A 20,552-nucleotide genomic window follows, 5' to 3' on the forward strand; every position below is an offset into this window, starting at 1 on the left:
AACTACTTAACATGTTAGCTAACCTTTCGCCTAACCCTAACCTTAACCCTTTAAGCTAACTCTTCCCCTAAACCTAACCTTAACCCTTTAACCTAACTCCTAACCTTAACCCTAACCCCTAGCCTAGCTAACGTTAGCCAGCTAGCTAAATTTAGCATTAGCATTAGCCCTTCTAGCCAAAACAAATTGTAATTTGTAACATATCATACTTATTGTGATTTGTAACATATCATATGGAATGGATGATGTACATTTACAAATTAATTAATACATACCATACGAAACGTAAGATATCATACTAAATTAAGTGTGCCAGATGTAAGTACCGAATAATACGAACTGCTCTGAGACCAGATTGGGAACCAGCAGCCACTTGGAGCTAAGGGCTGACATCACAGAAACATGGTCTCTGTAATGATCATTAGCTATCTGAATGTTTTCCTTGTACTGTTCTATTCTCTCATGCTCTACTGAGAGGAACTATAGTTTCGTTAATGATGACTTCACACATGCCATGAAAGCAAATACCTTACGAGTTGCAACATCAACTGATCAAATCAAATCAAATCAAATTGTATTATTCACATGTGCCGAATACAACAGTGAAATGCTTTCTTAAAAGTAACAAGTAATTAAAGAGCAGCAGTAAAATAACAATAGCAAAACTATACTCAGGGGGGTACCGGTACAGAGTCAATGTGCGGGGGCACCGGTTAGTTGAGGTAATATGTACATGTAGGTAGAGTTATTAAAGTGACTATGCATAGATGATAACAACAGAGAGTAGCAGCGGTGTAATAGTCTGGGTAGCCATTTGATTAGGTGTTCAGGAGTCTTATGGCTTGGGTGTAGAAGCTGTTTAGAAGCCTCTTGGACCTAGACTTGGCACTATGGTACCGCTACCGCTTGTCGTGCGGTAGCAGAGAGAACAGTCTATGACTAGGGTGGCTGGAGTCTTTGATAATGTTTAGGGCCTTCCTCTGACACCGCCTGGTATAGAGGTCCTGGATGGCAGGAAGTTTGGCCCCAGTGATGTACTGGGACGTTCGCACTACCCTCTGTAGTGCCTTGCGGTCGGAGGCCGAGCAGTTGCCATACCAGGCAGTGATGCAACCAGTCAGGATGCTCTCGATGGTGCAGCTGTAGAACCTTTTGAGGATCTGGGGACCCATGACAAATCTTTCCAGTGAGGGGGAATAGGTTTTGTTGTGCCCTCTTCATGAATGTCTTGGTGTGCTTGGACCATGTTAGTTTGTTGGTGATGTGGACACTGAGGAACTTAAAGCTCTCAACCTGCTCCACTGCAGCCCCAGGGAATACAGGAGGGGACTGAGCACGCACCCCTGAGCGGCCCCTGTGTTGAGGATCGGCATGGCTGGTGTGGTTACCTACCCTTAGTACCTGGGGGCGGCCCGTCAGGAAGTGCAGGATCCAGTTGCAGAGGGAGGGGTTTAGTCCCAGGGTCCTTAGCTTATTGATGATATTTGAGGGCACTATGGTGTTGAACGCTGAGCTGTAGTCAATTAATATTATTCTCACATAGGTTTTCCTTTTGTCCAGGTGGGAAAGGGCAGTGTGGAGTGCAATAGAGATTGCATCATCTGTGGATCTGTTGGGGCGGTATGCAAATTGGAGTGGGTCTTGGGTTTCTGGGATAATGGTGTTGATGTGAGCCATGACCAGCCTTTCGAAGCACTTCATGACTACAGACATAAGCTTCCGGGTTAGAGTCCCGCTCCTTGAAAGCGGTAGCTCTAGCCTTTACCTCAGTGCGGATGTTGCCTGTAATCCATGGCTTCTGGTTGGAGTATGGACGTACGGTCACTGTGGGGACGACGTCATCGATACACTTATTGATGAAGCCAATTACTAATGTGGTGTACTCCTCAATGCCATCGGAGCAATCCCGGAACATAATCCAGTCTTTGCTAGCAAACAGTCCTGTAGCTTAGCATCTGCTTCATCTGACCACTTTTTTATAGACCGAGTCACTGGTGCTTCCTGCTTTAATTGTTGCTTGTAAGCAGGAATCAGGAGGATAGAATTATGGTCAGATTTGCCAAATGGAGGGCGAGGGAGAACTTTGTATACGTCTCTATGTGTGGAGTAAATGTGGTCCAGAGTTTCTTTTCCCTCTGGTTGCATATTTAACATGCTGATAGAAATTTGGTAAAACGGATTTAAGTTTCCCTGCTACTAGGAATGCCGCCTCTGGGTGAGCGTTTTCTTGTTTGCTTACGGCAGAATACAGCTCATTCAATGCTGTCAGTGCCAGCCTCTGAATATGGTGGTATGTAGTAAACAGCTACGAAAAATACAGATGAAAACTCTCTAGGTAGGTAGTGTAGTCTACAGTTTATCATGAGATACTCTACCTCAGGCAAGCAATAGCTCGGGACTTCCTTAGATATCGTGCACCAGCTGTTATTTACAAAAATACATAGTCTGCCGCCCCTTGTCTTACCAGATGCCGCTGTTCTATCCTGCCGGTGCAGCGTATTACCAGCCAGCTGTATGTTGATAGTGCCGTCGTTCAGCCACGTCTCCGTGAAGCATAAGATATTACTGTTTGGAATGTCCTGTTGGTAGTTTAATCTTCCACGTAGGTCATCTATTTTATTGTCCAAGATTGCACGTTTGCTAGCAGAATGGAAGGAAGTGGCGTTTTTTGGGATCGCCGACGAATTCTCCGAATGCAGCCTGCCCTCTGGCCCCTTTTTCTCCGCCTCCTCTTCACGCAAATCACAGGGATCTGGGGGCCTCCCGGGTGGCGCAGTGGTCTAGGGCACTGCATCGCAGCGCTAGCTGCGCCACCAGAGACTCTGGGTTCGCGCCAAGGCTCTGTCGCAGCCGGCCGCGACCGGGAGGTCCGTGGGGCAACGCATAATTGGCCTAGCGTCGTGAGGGTTTGGTCGGTTGGGATATCCTTGTCTCATCGCGCACCATACAGCCTGCCCTCCGGCCCCTTTTTCTCTGCCTCCTCTTCACGCAAATCACAGGGATCTGGGGGCCTCCCGGGTGGCGCAGTGGTCTAGGGCACTGCATCGCAGCGCTAGCTGCGCCACCAGAGACTCTGGGTTCGCGCCCAGGCTCTGTCGCAGCCGGCCACGACCGGGAGGTCCGTGGGGCGACGCATAATTGGCTTAGCAGCCATAATCAAGGTACTGTTACATCCTCGAGTGGAACATTTTTAAGTTTAGAACTCGCCAAATTCTTTATTTCTAGAGTATAGACTTATTTTCCATTTCACTTATAGCTAAAACCTGTGTTGTGCCTCGATTGACACTAAGTTATGTCAAATAAATGTACATTACTTTCAGTATGGTACCCAATAGTACCTATGAGAATTCTGCCAAAGACAACATCAAATCATCACCATCCTCACTCTGTTCCAAAGTCATCCCTGTCTAAATGAACCCTTCCCCTTTATCTTTGGGATTTTGATTATCCTATCTTTCCTTCATAATTATGTTTGGAGCCTACTGCAACACAAAGACAGGCCGGGTGTTTCAATGGGTATTGAGAAAATGTGAAAAATGGAGGAAGCGTGCTCCCTCCTTAGGGTGTGGAGTGGACGAGTGGTGCCATTAGAACCCAAGTGTCTGACCACTCTTGTTTACTGAAAAGGAGCTGGTGGGGCTAGAATCTGCTGTCTCCCTCTCAAACAGGGAAGTGTATACTTTTCTGCTGGTTAATGTGGTGGCGAGATCTCTCTGACTCCCTGTAATACATAGTTGAATACATGCATTATGAATACCTTTGTTGCTATAACAAAGTTTTTTTTTTATTAACTCACTGGTTGCGATATTATTCAGTTTTATTTGAACAGACAGATATAGAGGGGCAGTCAAACAAGTAGTTCAGCTGAGTCCAATGAGCGCTGATGCACGTAATGATGGTGACAGGTGGGCGTAATGACGGGCAGCCTGGCGCCCTCGAGTGCCATGGATGGGAAACGGGAGCAGACGTGACAGTATCCCCCCTCTAGGGGCGCCACCCGGTGTTCCACGTGGGCGAGCCTGACGGGCCGGCCGAGACATGGCTGTCAGACGAGCCGGCTGAGGCATGGAAGCCCGACGAGCCGGCGGAGGAGTGGGAGCCTGGCGAACCGGCTGAGGCATGACATGGGGTGGGAGCCTGCCAAGCCAACCAGGGCAAGAAAACCTCTCGAGCCAGCTACGGCATGGAAGCCCGACGAGCCAGCTGAGGTACCCCCGGTTCCTTCGCCAGCGGCACCCTTACCCGACGTCACCAACAAAAACAAAAAACATAAACTCCCTGATGCTTCAAGTTGTGGTGTCAGCATTCTGTAAGGACCGATGCTGGGAGACAAGAAGCAAGTACAGGGAGTGAACATTTAATGGATAACAGACAGGAAACAAACAAGGACAGAGCATCTGAACAGGGGAAAACATAATGACATCAATGCTGACACGGGGAACAAACTGAAGAACAGACAGATATAGAGGGGCAATCAATCAAGTGAAGGAGTCCAGGTGAGTCCAATGAGCGCTGATGCACGTAATGATGGTGACAGGTGTGCATAATGATGGGCAGCCTGGTGCCCTCGAGTGTCTGGGAGGGGGAGCAGGCGCGGGAGCAGGCGTGACAAAAACATGAAACATAACATAATAAAGAACATTAATAGACAGGAACAGCTCAAGGATAGAACCAGTGGTGTAAAGTACTTAAGTAAAAATATTTAAGTCGTTTTTGGGGGTATCTGTACTAGAGGTCGACCGATTATGATTTTTCAACGCCGACACCGATACAGATTATTGGAGGACCAAAAAAAGCCGATACCGATTAATCGACAGATTTTTTATATATATGTTTGTAATAATGACAATTACAACAATACTGAATGAACAATGAACACTTTTATTTTAACTTAATATAATACATAAACACATTCAATTTAGTCTCAAATAAATAATGAAACGTTCAATTTGGTTTAAATAATGCAAAAACACAGTGTTGGTAAAGAAAGTAAAAGTGTAATATGCTCCATGTAAAAAAGCTAACATTTAAGTTCCTTGCTCAGAACATGAGAACATATGAAAGCTGGTGGTTCCTTTTAACATGAGTCTTCAATATTCCCAGTTAAGAAGTTTTAGGTTGTAGCTATTATAGAAATTATGACGCGTTGACTATTTCTCTCTATACCATTTGTATTTCATATACATTTGACTATTGGATGTTCTAATAGGTACTTTAGTATTGCCAGCCTAATCTCGGGAGTTGATAGGCTTGAAGTCATAAACAGCGCTGTGCTTCAAGCATTGCTAAGAGTTGCTGGCAAATGCTGTAAAGTGCTGTTTGAATGAATGCTTACGAGCATGCTGCTGCCTACCACTGCTCAGTCAGACTGCTCTATCAAATATCAAATCATAGACTTAATTATAATAAACACACAAAAATACGAGCCTTTTGTCATTAATATGGTCAAATCAGGAAACTATAATTTAGAAATCAAAAAGTTTATTCTTTCAGTGAAATACGGAACTTTTACATATTTTATCGAATGGTTGGCAACCCTAAGTCTAAATATTGCTGTGACATTGCACAACCTTCATTGTTATGTCAAAATTATGTAAAATTCTGGCAAATTAATTACGGTCTTTGTTAAGAGTTTGAGTTTATTTTATTTTTACAGGGACAGTGCACATTAATCAACGTTTCAGTAAAAGTGCCAGTTTTAGCCAGCCGACTAATTTTCAACCGCAGTCCCTGGGCAGGTTATTAAAAACAATTACAATATAGACAATCATTGAGCAGTGAGCACACGCAGAGCAACATAGGACAAGCAAGACGTAGCATACAGACAGAGCAACATAGAACAAAAAGCAGTAAGACAAAATTCATAAAAGCAACAAAGTGTTTCCACACCTCACGAGCTACAGACAACAGACAACATGTAAAGCGGCAATACACAGCTAGGGATTATGTTCAAAAATCTGATTGACCTTTAGCCATGTCTTCATGCATTTTGTGAAAGTGTGATATGTGGTGCAGTTATGTGTGTTTGATGGCAGGGTATTCCAGACATGGGAAGCTCTCACAGAGAAAGCAGATTTACTAAAGGTGATTTTCCTTAAGGGAACTATACAGTCACCTCTCATGGCAGACCTTGTGGATCTGCTGCATTATGTTTGGGTTTTCTGTTTAACAAAAATACTGAGTGGAGGGGGAGCCAGGCCATTTAGGATCTTGAATACAAGACATGCGTCGGTGTATTGCACGAGATTTTCCCAACTCAGGAGCTCATGCTTTCTGAGGATGTAACAGTGATGATGGCTATTGGGCTTCCTATCAAGCACTTTGAGAGCCTGTTTGTAGACAGACTGAATAGGTTTTAATGTTGTACAGCAAGCTTGGGCCCAACTAGTCAAGCAGTATGTTAAGTGAGGGAGTATCATAGATTTGAAGTACAGTTTTGCTACCTCTGTAGTCAAACAATTTCGTATAAATCGGAAATTAGCTAGGTTGTATTTGGTTATCTGAATTACCTTTTTCACATGCTTTTTAAAAGAGAGGTTGGAATCAAATATGATGCCAAGGTACTGAAAATCAGATACCACCTGGAGCTTCTCCCCTGACACATAGACATCTGGCTCAGTAGCATCTGTTGCCCTCTTTGTGAAGAACATGCAAACAGTTTTTTTCACATTGAGATGCAAACATGAGTCACTGAGCCACTTTGTAACCTGGACCATTACAGTAGTGAGTTCTTGTGCAGCTTGTTGTTTGCTCTTTGCTTGCACATATATCACTGTATCATCTGCATACATTTGAACTTCAGAATCAGTACAGACAGAAGGCAGATCATTAATGTACAGGCTGAACAGGAGGGGTCCCAGTATTGACCCTTGGGGCACGCCCACATCATAGCTAAGAGTGGGTGACAGCTCATTGCTCATTCTGACACACTGAGTTCTGCCTTCAAGGTATGATTTCATCCATCTCAAGGCATCAGGGGAAAGGTTGAACTTGGACAATTTTGTGATGAGAATCTCATGGTTAACAGTATCAAAAGCCTTCCTTAGGTCCAGAAACACAGCCCCAACAACGCCCCCTTTGTCCATTTTGGATTTCACATTTTCCAGAAGAAAGCAGTTGGCCGTTTCTGTGGAGTGTTTCGCTCTGAAGCCAAACTGCATGGAGTGTAATGTGAAGGGGCTGTTGTTGAGGTGGGCAATCAGTTGTTCTGCTACACACTTTTCAACAACCTTTGACACCACAGGTAGTATACTAATGGGCCTGTAGTTACTCACGTCAGCAGGGTCGCCCGATTTAAAGATGGCCGTTATTATGGCCGACTTCCATACCCTTGGAAACACCCCGAGACCAATAGATGTGTTGGTGACCTTAGTAATGGGGCCCAAACTGTGTGTGAAGAAATGGTTTTCACACAGTTCGCAACGAGCCAGGCGGCCCAAACTGCTGCATGTACCCTGACTCTGCTTGCACTGAATGCAAGAGAAGTGACACAATTTCCCTAGTTAATATTGCCTGCTAACATGCATTTATATTAAGTAAATAAGCAGGTTTAAAAAAAAATACTTCTGTGTATTGATTTTAAGAAAGGCATTGATGTTTATGGTTCGGTACATTTGTGCAATGATTGCGCTTTATTCACGAATGTGCTTTTCATCACCCATTTGGCGAAGTTGAAGTAGGCTGTGATTCGATATAAATTAACAGTCACCACTTTGATTATATGCAACGCAGGACAAGCTAGTTAACTTCTTATGGATAGAGGGCAGCATTTTCACGTTTGGATGAAAAGGTGCCCAGAGTAAATGGCCTGCTACTCAGTCCCAGTTGCTAATATATGCATATGATTAGTAGATTTGGATAGAAAACACTCTGAAGTTTCTAAAACTGTTTGAATGATGTCTGTGAGTATAACAGAACTCATATGGCAGGCAAAAACCTGAGAAAAGATCCAACCAGGAAGTGGGAAATCTGAGGTTGGTCGTTTTTCAACTCAGCCCCTATTGAAGATACAGTGGGATATGGGTCATGTTGCACTTCCTAAGGCTTCCACTAGATGTCAACAGTCTTTAGAACCTTGTCTGATGCTTCTACTGTGAATTGGGGCCGAATGAGAGGGGAATGAGTCAGAGATCTGCCAGCAGCAAGGGGCTGGTCACGCGCATTCACACCTATCTAATCTCTACTTTACTTTACTATTTCTATTTTTGCCAACTTTAACTTTTACTTCACTACATTCCTAAAGAAAATTATATACTTTTTATTCCTTACATTTTGCCTGACACCCAAAAGTGCTCGTTACATTTTGACAGGAAAATGGTCCAATTCACACACTTATCAAGAGAACATCCCTGGTCATCCCTACTGCCTATGATCTGGCGGACTCACTAAAAACAAATGCTTTGTTTGTAAATTATGTCTGAGTGTTGGAGTGTGACCCTGAAATTTGAAATGGTTTATACTTTCACTTTTGATACTTAAGTACATTTTAACAATTCTGTTTACTTTTGATACTTAAGTATATTTAAAACCAAATATTTTAGACTTTTACTCAAGTAGTATTTTACTGGGTGACTTTCACTTTTACTTGAGTCATTTTCCGTGAAGGTATCTTTACTTATACTCAAGTATGACAATTGAATACTTTTTCCACCACTGGATAGAACTACATCAATTTTAAAAAGGCACACGTAGCCTACATATCAATATACACACACAAACTATCTAGGTCAAATAAGAGAGAGCCATTTTTGCTGTGAGCTGTTGCTTTATCTGTTTTTTTAAACCAGGTGTGCTGTTCATTTGATCAATATGAGATGAAACAGAGTTCAATGCAATAATGGCTTTATATAATACTGTACACTTTCTTGAATTTGTTCTGGATTTGGGGACTGTGAAAAGACTGCTGGTGACATGTCTGGTGGGGTACAGTAAGTGTGTGTGTCAGAGCTGTGTGTAAATTGACTATGCAAACAATTTTGGATTTTCAACACATTAATGATTCTTATAAAAAGAAGAAGTGATGCTGTCAGTCTCTCCGCAACTCTTAGCAAAGAGAGACTGGCATGCATAGTATCTATTTTAGCCCTCTGATTACAATGAAAAGCAAGACATGCTGCTCTGTTCTAGGCCAGCTGCAGCTTAACTAGGTCTTTCTTTGCAGCACTCGACCACATGACTGGACAATGATCACGATAAGACAAAACTAGAGCCTGCAGGACTTGCTTTTTGGAGTGTGGTGTCAAAAAAGCAGAACATCTCTTTATTACAGACAGACCTCTCCCCATCTTTACAACCATTGAATATACATGTTTTGACCATGACAGTTTACAATCTAAGGTAACACCAAGTAATTTAGTCTCCTCACCCTGTTCAACAGCCACACCATTCATTACCACGTTCAGCTGGGATCTAGAACTTTGCGAATGATTTGTACCAAACACAATGCTCTTAGTTTTAGAGATGTTCAGGACCAGTTTATTACTGGCCACCCATTCCAAAACAGTGCATCTCTTTATTAAGGGTTTCAGTGACTTCATTAGCTGTGATTGCTGATGCATATATGGTTGAATCATCAGCATACATGGACACACATGCTTTGTTTAATGCCAGTGGCAGGTCATTGGTAAAAATAGAAAAGAGTAGAGGGCCTAGAGAGCTGCCCTGTGGTACACCACACTTGTTTGACATTAGAGAAGCTTCCATTAAAGAAAACACTCTGAGTTCTGTTAGATAGATAGCTCTTAATCCATTAGGTTGAAAAGCCTTAACACATAAGTTTCTCAACAACAGGTTATGGTTAATAATATAAAAAGCTGCACAGTACAGCTCCCACAATCTTCTTATTATCTTTCAACCAATCATCAGTCATTTGTGTCAGTGTTAAGCATGCTGATTCTGTTGTTCATTTGTTTACAGAGAAATAGCATTGTATTTGGTTAAACACCATTTTTTCCAACAGTTTGCTGGCTGGCAGCAAGCTTATAGGTCTGCTGTTAGAACCAGTAAAGTTTGCTTTACCACTCTTGGGTAGCAGAATGATTTTTGGCTTCTCTCCAGGCCTCAGGACAAAGACTTTCCTCTAGGCTAAGATTAAATATATGACAGATAGGAGTGACTATAGAGTCAGCTACCATCCTCAGTAGCTTTCCATCTAAGTTGTCAATGCCAGGAGGTTTGTCATTATTGATCAACAACAATTTTTCCATCACATCCACACTAACAAAATTTTAACTTGCAATGCTTTTCTTTCTACGATGGCTCACTGTTCATTGTTGGCATTTTATGCCTTAGTTTTCCCACTTTGCCAATGAAGTAATCATACAAATAATTGGCAACATCAAATGGTTTTGTGATGAATATACCATCTGATTCGATGAAAGATAGAGTTGAATTTGTCTTTCTGACCATAATTTCATTTTAAGTACTCAAGTTTTTTTCCCATCATTCTTTATATCATTGATCTTGACTTCATAATACCGTTTCATCTTCTTCTTGTTGAGTTTAGCCACATCATTTCTACGTTTGCTGTAAGGTAGCCAGTCAGATGTGCAGCCAGACTTATTTGCCACTCCTTTTGCCCCATCTCTTTCAAACATACAGCTTTTCAAATCCTCATCAATCCATGGATCCTAAAAAGTTATAACAGTCAATTTCTTAACAGGTCCATGTTTATCAATAATTGGAAGAAGCAATTTCATAAATTCATCAAATGCAGCGTCTGGATGCTCCTTATTAATCAGACCAACTATTTTTTTAAACATCATCCACATAAGAGTCACAGAAAAATATTTTGTATGATCTCTTATATGCTATTTTAGGTCCAGCTTTTGGAACTTTGGATTTCCTGGAAATACTGTAGCCACTATATTGTGATCAGTGCATCCAATGAGTATGGATACTGCTTTAGAACAAAGGTCTACAGTACTAGTAAAAATGTGATCGATACATGTGGAGATCTTGTTCCCGTAGTGTTTGTAAACACCCTGGTAGGTTGATTAATAACCTGATCGAGATTACAGGCACTGGTTACAGTGAGAAGCTTCCTCTTGAGCAGACAGCTTCATGAAAACCAGTCAATATTCAGGTCCCCAAGAAAGTAGACCTCTCTGTTAACATCACATACAGTACACTATCAAGCATTTCACACATATTATTTAGATTCTGAATGTTAGCACTTGGTGGCTTGTGAAGAGTGTGAACTGTGAAGTGGTCTCCCTTTCCACTTACACTGCTCGTGTACGCAAGTTGACACCCTTAACTTTTTTTCAAATAAGAAGTCTTGACTTTTTGTTGAAGGAGCCTCAAAATGAGTAGTTATTCTTATTTTAAATTTTTTATTTCACCTTTATTTAACCAGGTAGGCCAGTTGAGAACAAGTTTTCATTTACAACTGCGATCTGGCCAAGATAAAGCAAAGCAGTGTGACAAAAACAACAACACAGAGTTACACATGGGATAAACAAACGTACAGTCAATAACACAACAGAAAAATCTGTATACAGTGTGTGCAAATTAAGTAAGGAGGTAAGGCAATAAATAGGCCAATAGTGGTGAAGTAATTACAATTTATCAATTTACACTGGAGTGATATACAGTTGAAGTCGGAAGTTTACATACACTTAGGTTGGAGTCATTAACTTCACTAGGGTAGGGGGCAGCATTCGGAATTTTGGATGAAAAGCGTGCCCAAATTAAACTGCCTGCTACTCAGGCCCAGAAGATAGGATATGCATATAATTAGTTGATTTGGATAGAAAACACTCTAAAGTTTCCAAAACTGTTAAAATAATGTCTGTGAGTATAACAGAACTGATATGGCAGGCGAAAACCTGAGGAAAATCCAACCAGGAAGTACTATTATTTTGAAAGGCTGTTTTTCCATTGAAAGCCTATCCACCATACAAAGACTTAGGACCCAGTTGACGAGCTCTGTGGCTTCCTCTACATGTGGCCAGTCTTTAGGCATTGTTTCAGGCCTTTACTCTGAAAAAATTAGGGAGATACAGCACTTTCAATCAGTGGCCAGTGGAAATTTCCATTCATCAGCCATGCGCCTTTCTTGTTTCTCCTTTCCTATTGACGAAGCTTTTGTCCGGTTGAAATATTATTTATTATTTATGACAAAAACAACCGGAGGATTGATTTTAAACAACGTTTGGCATGTTTCTACTAACTTTTATTGTACTTTTAAAAAACTTTTCGTCTGGACTTAGTGCACATGCCTTAAGCATTCGGATTACTGGATAAAACGAGCAAACAAAAATAAGGTTTTTGGTCATAAAGAAGGACATTATCGAACAAAACAAACATTTATTGCTTGGGTCACACCTGGGGATGGAGAAAACCAGGGAGCGGATCGGGAACCGGTTCCACTGGCCCGGAGTCAAGCGTTAAAACGACCATACAGGATACCAGAAGCCCGGAGGGTGGTGGTCCAGCGGGAAGTGGCGACAATGCTAGAAATGGGGGTACTGGAGGAGTCACACAGTGAGTGGTCTAGCCCCATAGTGCTGGTTCCGAAACCGGACAGAACCGTCCGCTTCTGTAATGACTTCCGGGGCCTGAACAAGGTCAGTAAGTTTGATGCCTACCCCATGCCCCAGGTGGACGAACTGATCGACCGCTTGGGGATGGCGAGATACGTCAGCACCTTGGACCTGACGAAGGGGTACTGGCAGGTGCCACTGGCAGCGGCCTCCCGGGAGAAGACTGCCTTCTCCACCCCGGGGGGGCTATACCATTAACGGGTTCTGCCTTTCGGGCTCCACGGGGCACCAGCGACCTTTCAGCGCCTCATGGACCGCGTCCTGCGGCTACCAGTGAATACGCCGCTGCTTATCTGGACGACATAATTGTGGACTGTGACAGTTGGGAGTCACATCTATGTAGGTTACAGGCCGTGGTGGATGCGCTAAGGGATGCAGGTCTGACCGCGAAGCCCCACAAGTGCAAGCTGGGCTACGCCGAGGTGGAGTACCTGGGCTATCAGATCGGGAGGGGAAATGTGAACCCCAAGAAAATAAAATCGCTGCCATCAAGGGATGGCCTGTCCCCCGAACCAAGAGGCAGGTGAAGTCATTCCTGGGGTTAGCAGGGTACTACAGAAGATTTGTACCTAAATTTGCCGCAATAGCTTCTCCCCTCACAGACTTAACGAAGGCACGACTACCCCAGACAGTGCGATGGACGGAGGACACAGAGGCGGAGAAATACGAGAAGGAGTGCCTCACCCTGAAGTGGGCAGTGGACACCCTCAAGTATTACCTAATAATAGGGGAGGTACGTGAGGTGTTGTTGGCTCCCTCTGCTGGGAATACGGGAGCTTGGCACCCCGACACGGACAGCCCTAAGTGGAGGTAATTGGAAAGAGGAAAGTGCCAACCAGCCGTGGAGGCCAAATAAAAGGAGCACTGTGGCACACCGCGAGGGAGAATGGGGAGAGACAGACACCAAGCCACAGTAGAGAAGAAGGACCGAGCCAAACCTAAGTGATTTTCTTTGTTATGTTTATTTTCTGTCTTAGTAAAGTTGTTTTTGCGGACTGAAACCTCCCTGTCTCTGTGTTAATCTCTGCACGCTCAACCCAACACCCCATGGTTTACCACGTAGCCTGTATAATTTTATCAAGTCAGTCAATCAAATGTATTTATAAAGCCTTTTTCACATCAGCAGTTGTCACGAAGTGCTTATACAGAAACCCAGCCTAAAACCCCAAAGTCAATCTGTCTCTTTAAAGCAGAAGTTGTTTCTAGACCTTATCACCGCCACCCTACTTTGCTCTCTGGCCGATTCTGACAGACCAGCATTGCAATGCCGTGGTCATGAATAGGACACCACAGGCTTAGGCAAGCAGTAGCCAAGCTACCATATGATAGTCAGAGAGGGATGGCATGTTAGGTTTAAGCCTCTGCATGCATAGAGTACATAAATAAACAGATAGCTAGCAGCCCTGGCTGTTGAGTGAAGACAATAAACCTGCCTAGAATGGATGTCTCAGGAATAGCACCTCATCAAAAAGCAGACTCCCTTTGATTAAACATGACCTCCACACATATGACATACCCCAACGTGCCTGGACAAAAACAACATGAACACATTTACATCCACATGCCGCCCTAACACAGTTTGACGAATTTATAAAGGGATATGAAGATGCTGGCTAATAAATAAGGAGGCACCTGCTGGAAGTCGGAGGGAGCGATCATGTTTCTCAGTGATGGCTCCAACACTAGGACAGCAGCATACTGGGGTATTGTAGGCTAGGTGGAATGCACTTGGCGGACGGTCAGCAGCGTTCCTATTAAAACAAGTGGCCTAGACCAGACAGGGAGGATGGAACACGTGAGTCACTCTACAGGGGACAAGTGCAGAACACAATCCACATGTAAGGACTCCATCGTCAGCTGGACTGCTCTGAGTGTCTCAAAGAGCATCATGCAAATTAGACGTATCATTATTAGTGTTGGTGTAGAGGGCTGGGACTAATGTGTGTGTCTGTGAGTTATTATGTGGACTGCAGTGCATATAATGTGACAGTTGTGGTCGATTCCAATTCATTTCAGGAAATGAATGCAATTTAATACATCACTTGAAAATACCCATGGTAAAAACATTGGCAATTTTCCATTTACAATTGTAATTTTTTACTACTTCCTGAATTGGCTGGGGCTGGAATGGCATTGAGTGAATGACTCGGAGAATAACTCGATAAACAGTGATTTATCAAAATCACCAGCATGTGATTTCACAGTCCTTCATTTGTTCTTTGGGACTGTGCACTTAGTTTGCTACTGGTGTAGCAGCCAGCTATATATATTATAACCAACCCTGTACTTCCCTAACCCTGTACTTGAATTTAGATTATTTTTCAAGCATCCTGTATTATGAGATTGAGATGTGATGGTGGCTCTGCCTTGGGAATGCCTTGTCATGCAAACCGGATATTTTCTCCATTGACTTCCTATTCCAAAGTGACATTCTAATTCATATCACATCATTAAAATGTTGAGGTAAAACAACACTTCAAATCAGTAAGAGTGTTTGTATCGATATCTAGTTGTATTGATACCAAACAGGTATCAAATCTGACATATTGCATTTTCTTGACTTTGTAGGACTGGGGAGGGACAGAGAAGAGAGAGAGGAAGAGGGAGCAGCAGCCTTCGTCTGACAACGTGACCATTGGATGAGCCTCGTTCATGCGTCTCCCTGTGTGCAACTCCCACATCACTATGAACTGTGAGCAGGACTTTGGAGACGGGGGCCTGGGTGTGACCCTCACACTCCGACTGCTCATGCACGGCAAGGTACGTATGAGGTGACGGTTTAAGTGAATGGGAATATCTGGGAATATATAAGAATCGTTGTTGGAAGAACTGTAGCCATACAGGAATTATCTGTAAGGGATTAGTTAAAGTTTGAGGATGTAATTACAGTATGTAATATGATTTTCCTATTGACTCATGTCCCTGCTCTGCTTAGTCTGTCAAATTTCAATAATACAAGTGAGACATTTGATTAAGATATTTATGTTGATTTAGCACACAAAGAGGTCATTATGGTATGTTTAAAGAAGTCTATGTTTATATATTTCAATAAATCTTGTATTTCTTTAATTTATGAATTTTGTATTTTTTTCTCCTGGGCTTTTTAGGAGGTTGGCAGTATCATAGGCAAGGTGAGAAGGCTTATCTTTTTATTCTATCATTTATGTTATTTCTAACTATTTTCTGAAGAGATACAGTATTCAGAAGGGCTTTTTGATCCTTGAGATATGCTGTTATCACAAGGGATGACTATTTTCAGATCAATGAAGACTATTTCTAGAGTTGTATTAATATTGTACTATACATTGTACTATAACAAAAGATATGGGAATTATCCTGTATTTAAAATAGACACTTGAAACCATGCCATTTTGTAAGTATTCATAAGCCAATCTATGTGGATTGATTTTCCCAATCAGTCAATATCTAGAAGAAGCAAAACAAACATAAGGCCTCCTGACACACTTTGCTAACTGTATTTCCCCGTTGCAAATGTAATTGCTTTAAACCAACCCACTTAAAACCTTCTCCATTCCCTAATGCAGTACGGTAATCCATCAAATGGAAACATTAGTGCATTGACTGCAAACCTCCGGTTGAAACTGAGCTCCAAAAGGCATATTACTGTCAGACCCTTGTGATCAGTTTAGTGTCTTCTAGGAGGGCGTGTAGGGTGCTCTCTACCCCTCCGCTGGCTCCCACTAGCCCTGCAGCCTTGTAATAGAACACAGGCGAAGAGAAAGAGGGAGAGGGATAAAGAAATATGGGGAAAGAGAGAGTGAAGGAACGAGGGAGAAACCAACACAGAGGGGATGAGAGATTGAGAAAAAGAGGGGATGAGAAAGAGAGAGGGAGAGAGAAAAGAGAGAAAAAAAGGGGATAAATAGATGTGGAGAAGAAGTGGGAGGGTGAGAAATGCTGTGTGTGGCGGTAACCAGGCTCTCCATCCAAAACACGTGTGTTAATAACTCCGTTCCCCCTCCTCATCTCTATCTCTCGGCTAGGCTTCAGCCCAACATCCTCCACAGTATCCCAAATGACACACTAGCATTCTATTTAGTAGGAAATAACAGTGTGGCTGAGTACACAAAATGGTATGGGTGCGTTTGTATTTGAAAACATCCGGTTGTCAATGTCATGGGTGTAGTTGGTAGAATCGTTTAGAAGCAGGAAGAGAGAATGATGGGCTGAGGCCAATATAAAAGTGACAGATGGAGTGGCAATCTAAAGCTGGCAGAGGAGGTATGACAGAGGTGTGACTTAATTTCACTCCTGAGCCTGGGTGGAGTGACTGACTGGCTGGCTGGCTGGCTGGCTAGCTGGCCGCTGGCCACACAGAAAGGATCTCACAAGGACAGGACAGACATTAGTCGATAACAGAAGAGTAGATATAGATGTGAACAAAAAGGGGCAGATTTAAGTTTTTACTGTATCTACTATATTTTATACATTTAGGATGTGATGAGAATACTGTATGTCAGTGGCTTTGTGCTAAACGTCTCAGACTGAAAAAGGACTCTACTTTTCTATTCCCATGACAGCTTAGGTTACTTTTCAATGGAGGGGAAATATAGTCAACGTGAAGAAAGGTATCAGTTTAATAGGGATTGGAAGTGCAGGCAGATTTCCATCTGCAAGTTGAGGACACACTGAGAGGCCAGTACTTTTTAAACAAACCACACACCTCACTTCAAAGTTGTCTTTCATATTCCTCTTTCCCAGAAAGGTGAGACGGTGAAAAGAATACGGGAGGAGGTATGTTACCAGCTTCCTATCTATTAATACTGTCCATCATATGTGTACGAGTACTCGACATTACCATATTGCATCCAAAGTAAAGCCTGTCATTGATTGATTAAATAAATGTATATCATCTAGCTCCAAAGCTATCAATATCACATCTGGTATCTGCGTCAATATGCATTATTTGTCTGAAATCTTTATTTTCCAGTTATTGTGTAGTACAGAAGTGTACCATCACAAAAAAAAAGGTTATAGTTCAAGGCAAAACATAATCAAACGGGAGACAGTGTCTAATATTGTTTGCAATGTGTGGTGTAGAGTTCCATTAATATTAAACCCAAACCCTCTCTGGATGTTTGAGAAGGTTGACTGGGATAGCATACAGAACAGCCTTATAGTCTGACCTGCCCATTGGCCACTCTTCTCTTTCAATAAAAAATCTCTCCCTTTTTCACACTCTCTCCTCCCATATCTTCTTCTCCATTTTTGGGGTGGCAGGTAGCCTAACGGTTAGAGCGTTGGGCCAGTAACCGAAAGGTTGCTGGATCAAATCCCAGAGCTGCCAAGGAAAAAGTCTGTCTTTCTGCCCCTGAACAAGGCAGTTAACCCACTGTTCCCCAGTAGGCTGTCATTGTAAATAAGAATTTGTTCTTAACTGACTTGCCTAGTTAAATAAATAAAAATCAGCCTCAGTATCAAGCTCTCTTTCTCCCTGTCTCTTTTTTTATTCTAGGTCTCTTTCCCTCTCTCCAATTTTCAGTCCAGTTTTTTTTTATCTCTGCCTACCCCTCTCTCTCCCTTTATGTCTCTCTCTTATTTCTCCCTCATAAACCTCAAGGGTGCAGTTGATCCGATGGCGCTTGATTAATTCTGTACAAAAAGTAATTAGATTGCCATTGTGTTGGTTCAAATTACTCTGACTCCTGATGCAAAGCTATTATATTTTACTTTATGAAGCAGAATTATAAACATAGGCAGATAGACTGAGGGAGCTATACAGCCACTGGATTTGTCTGCCAGTGAACCAGTCATCCATGCTAGTCATCCGTCCACCCAGTCCGTCAGTCAGACAAACAGGCCTTTAATTAGTTCCCCCTATGTGAGGCTCTTTGGCTTCCTCCCCGGGCCCTCTCTGTCTCCACATTGTCAGAATGACTCAGTGGGATGACTGTAATAAACATCATAGAGGTTAAAGTACCATCATACCTCTACTACACACATGTCCACTCCATTCCCCAGGGCTCTGGAGATAAATTAAATGACATTGGATGGAGGGATCAGAGTACCAGCCTGGGGTTAAATTACAGCGAGGTCAATTCCCTGTATGATGATCCAGCTATCTATTGTTAGGTATCTGTAGGACAGGGTGTATTTACTGGTCTGGAGTTTGCTAAATTTGACCTTTTATTTTTGTCCTTCATCCCTATGACTCTTTTCCCCTTACCCATATCGCTTCCATTTACTTTACTTCTTGGTCTGTCTCCCTACAGAGCAGTGCACGAGTCAACATTTCAGAGGGATCATGTCCAGAGAGGATCATCACCATCACCGGCTCTACAGACTGTGTCTTCAGGGCATTCACCATGATCACATGCAAACTGGAAGAGGTAAGACAACACAATCACTGTTTCCCTAAGAGATTTTCTTAAGCGGGGCAAAGCTGCCCCTCGGCTTCAATTGATTTGATGTACAGTACCAGTCAAAAGTTTGGACACACCTACTCAACTCGAGGGTTTTTCTTTGTTTTTAATATTTTCTACATTGCAGAATAACAGTGAAACTATGAAACAGTACATATGGAATAATGTAGTAACCAAAAAAGTGTTAAACAAATCTAAATATATTTGAGATTTGAGATTCTTCAAAGTAGCCACCCTTTGCCTTGATGACAGCTTTGCACACTCTTGGCATTCTCTTACTGCATGATTCCATATGTGTTATTTCATAGTTTTGACGTCTTCACTATTATTCGACAATGTAGAAAATGTTCCAAATAAAGAAAAACCCTTGAATGAGTAGGTGTGTCCAAACGTTTGACTGGTACTATATAATTTCCTGGTTTCCAATTTGGTCAAATGTTTTTATTTATACTGTACAGTTCATCATGCAAATTGAAGATATCGTGGAGAATCATTAGTCACATTTAATAGCAAGGTTTCCTCCCAGGTTGGCTTCTACTGGTGATTAATTTGACGTTGGATACCAGTTAGACTTTTGCTGCTCTTGGTGCAAGAGCCTTTTAGTTTCTCATTATAATACTGCAGGGGGAAGTTTAACTAGCATTGTGCATTTTATGCAGCATAGTGACTTATTCAATAGAGCCTCACATTGGAACAGCTCAGACAACAGGAGAGGAACAGACAATGAAATGATGATGAAAGAACAGACAATAACATGTTAACGTGCTACTGAATTAAACAGATGAGGTTTGTGTTTAAAACCGTCATGTTTATATTTATCCACCAGCAAACTAATTAACATGGTAGATTCAGGAACATTTCGGTTGGTCTACCTGCAGTTACTCCCCGCATAGTCGGGCCAACCGTGCCTTAACAAATGCTGGCTGGGAGCGTGCAGAACTGCATTCATTAAAGATTTTAAGCTCTCACCTCTCTCCAACCCTATTGTCAGCCGAAACTCCCGAGTTGTCATGGCAACCTGTTGGCCTGACCTACAGCGGCATGTCTCTCAGCATGCCTGAGTGTTATGTGTCTGACATCTTTAATAAAAAGAAAAAAAATAACATCTCAGCTCTTTGGCCAATGGGTAAAGAAGTTATATTGTTCTCTACTATCTACTCTCATCGTTAACTTGATCATGATGATTTAATCATTAAGGCGGTCAATTAAATACATTTTATCCAGTCATTATATGAGCACAAGTAAAGAGATAGGCCTACTTGAGTCTGGGCAGAACGGCTCTCTAATCACAAAGGACCACAGTTCAGCTCCTAAGAAAGGAAATAGAGCATTTATTTGCAGCAGGTTAGTCATTCTCCATTGATGTCTTATTGTCCTAACCACAGCATACACGGGGGATTAAGCGTGTTTGTGTGACTGCAGCTTCTTGTAACCCCCGGACTTATTTCCACCAATTTGCTTTTGAAATGTCGCTCACTGAGTTTGAGTGAGTGCGGAAGGATCGGGCCGTTCACAGTTGTTATAATATGATGCATATTTTTAGATCAAATCTGGGAGATGACGCCCAGAGCTCTAATGAGACAACGACACACCAGCATTGCTGCGTTATCCATCCGCCTCTCTT

At 42.4% G+C, this 20,552-nt stretch overlaps 1 protein-coding gene across 2 annotated transcripts in view; it reads left to right on the plus strand.

The window, feature by feature from the left end:
* The window catches only part of LOC139556908 (poly(rC)-binding protein 4-like), a 42,036-nt gene that overhangs the window by 5,991 nt on the left and 15,493 nt on the right, over window positions 1-20,552 (plus strand). For both annotated transcript variants that reach the window (XM_071371021.1, XM_071371022.1), the window contains exons 2-5: window positions 15,114-15,305; window positions 15,653-15,676; window positions 17,268-17,300; window positions 18,779-18,895. In XM_071371021.1, coding sequence (XP_071227122.1) covers window positions 15,198-15,305; window positions 15,653-15,676; window positions 17,268-17,300; window positions 18,779-18,895 — 282 coding nt within the window. In that variant the 5' untranslated portion in view covers window positions 15,114-15,197. The remainder of the gene's footprint in view (window positions 1-15,113; window positions 15,306-15,652; window positions 15,677-17,267; window positions 17,301-18,778; window positions 18,896-20,552) is intronic.

The sequence above is a fragment of the Salvelinus alpinus genome, chromosome 28 (assembly GCF_045679555.1).
Source record: "Salvelinus alpinus chromosome 28, SLU_Salpinus.1, whole genome shotgun sequence".
Taxonomy (NCBI): domain Eukaryota; kingdom Metazoa; phylum Chordata; class Actinopteri; order Salmoniformes; family Salmonidae; genus Salvelinus; species Salvelinus alpinus.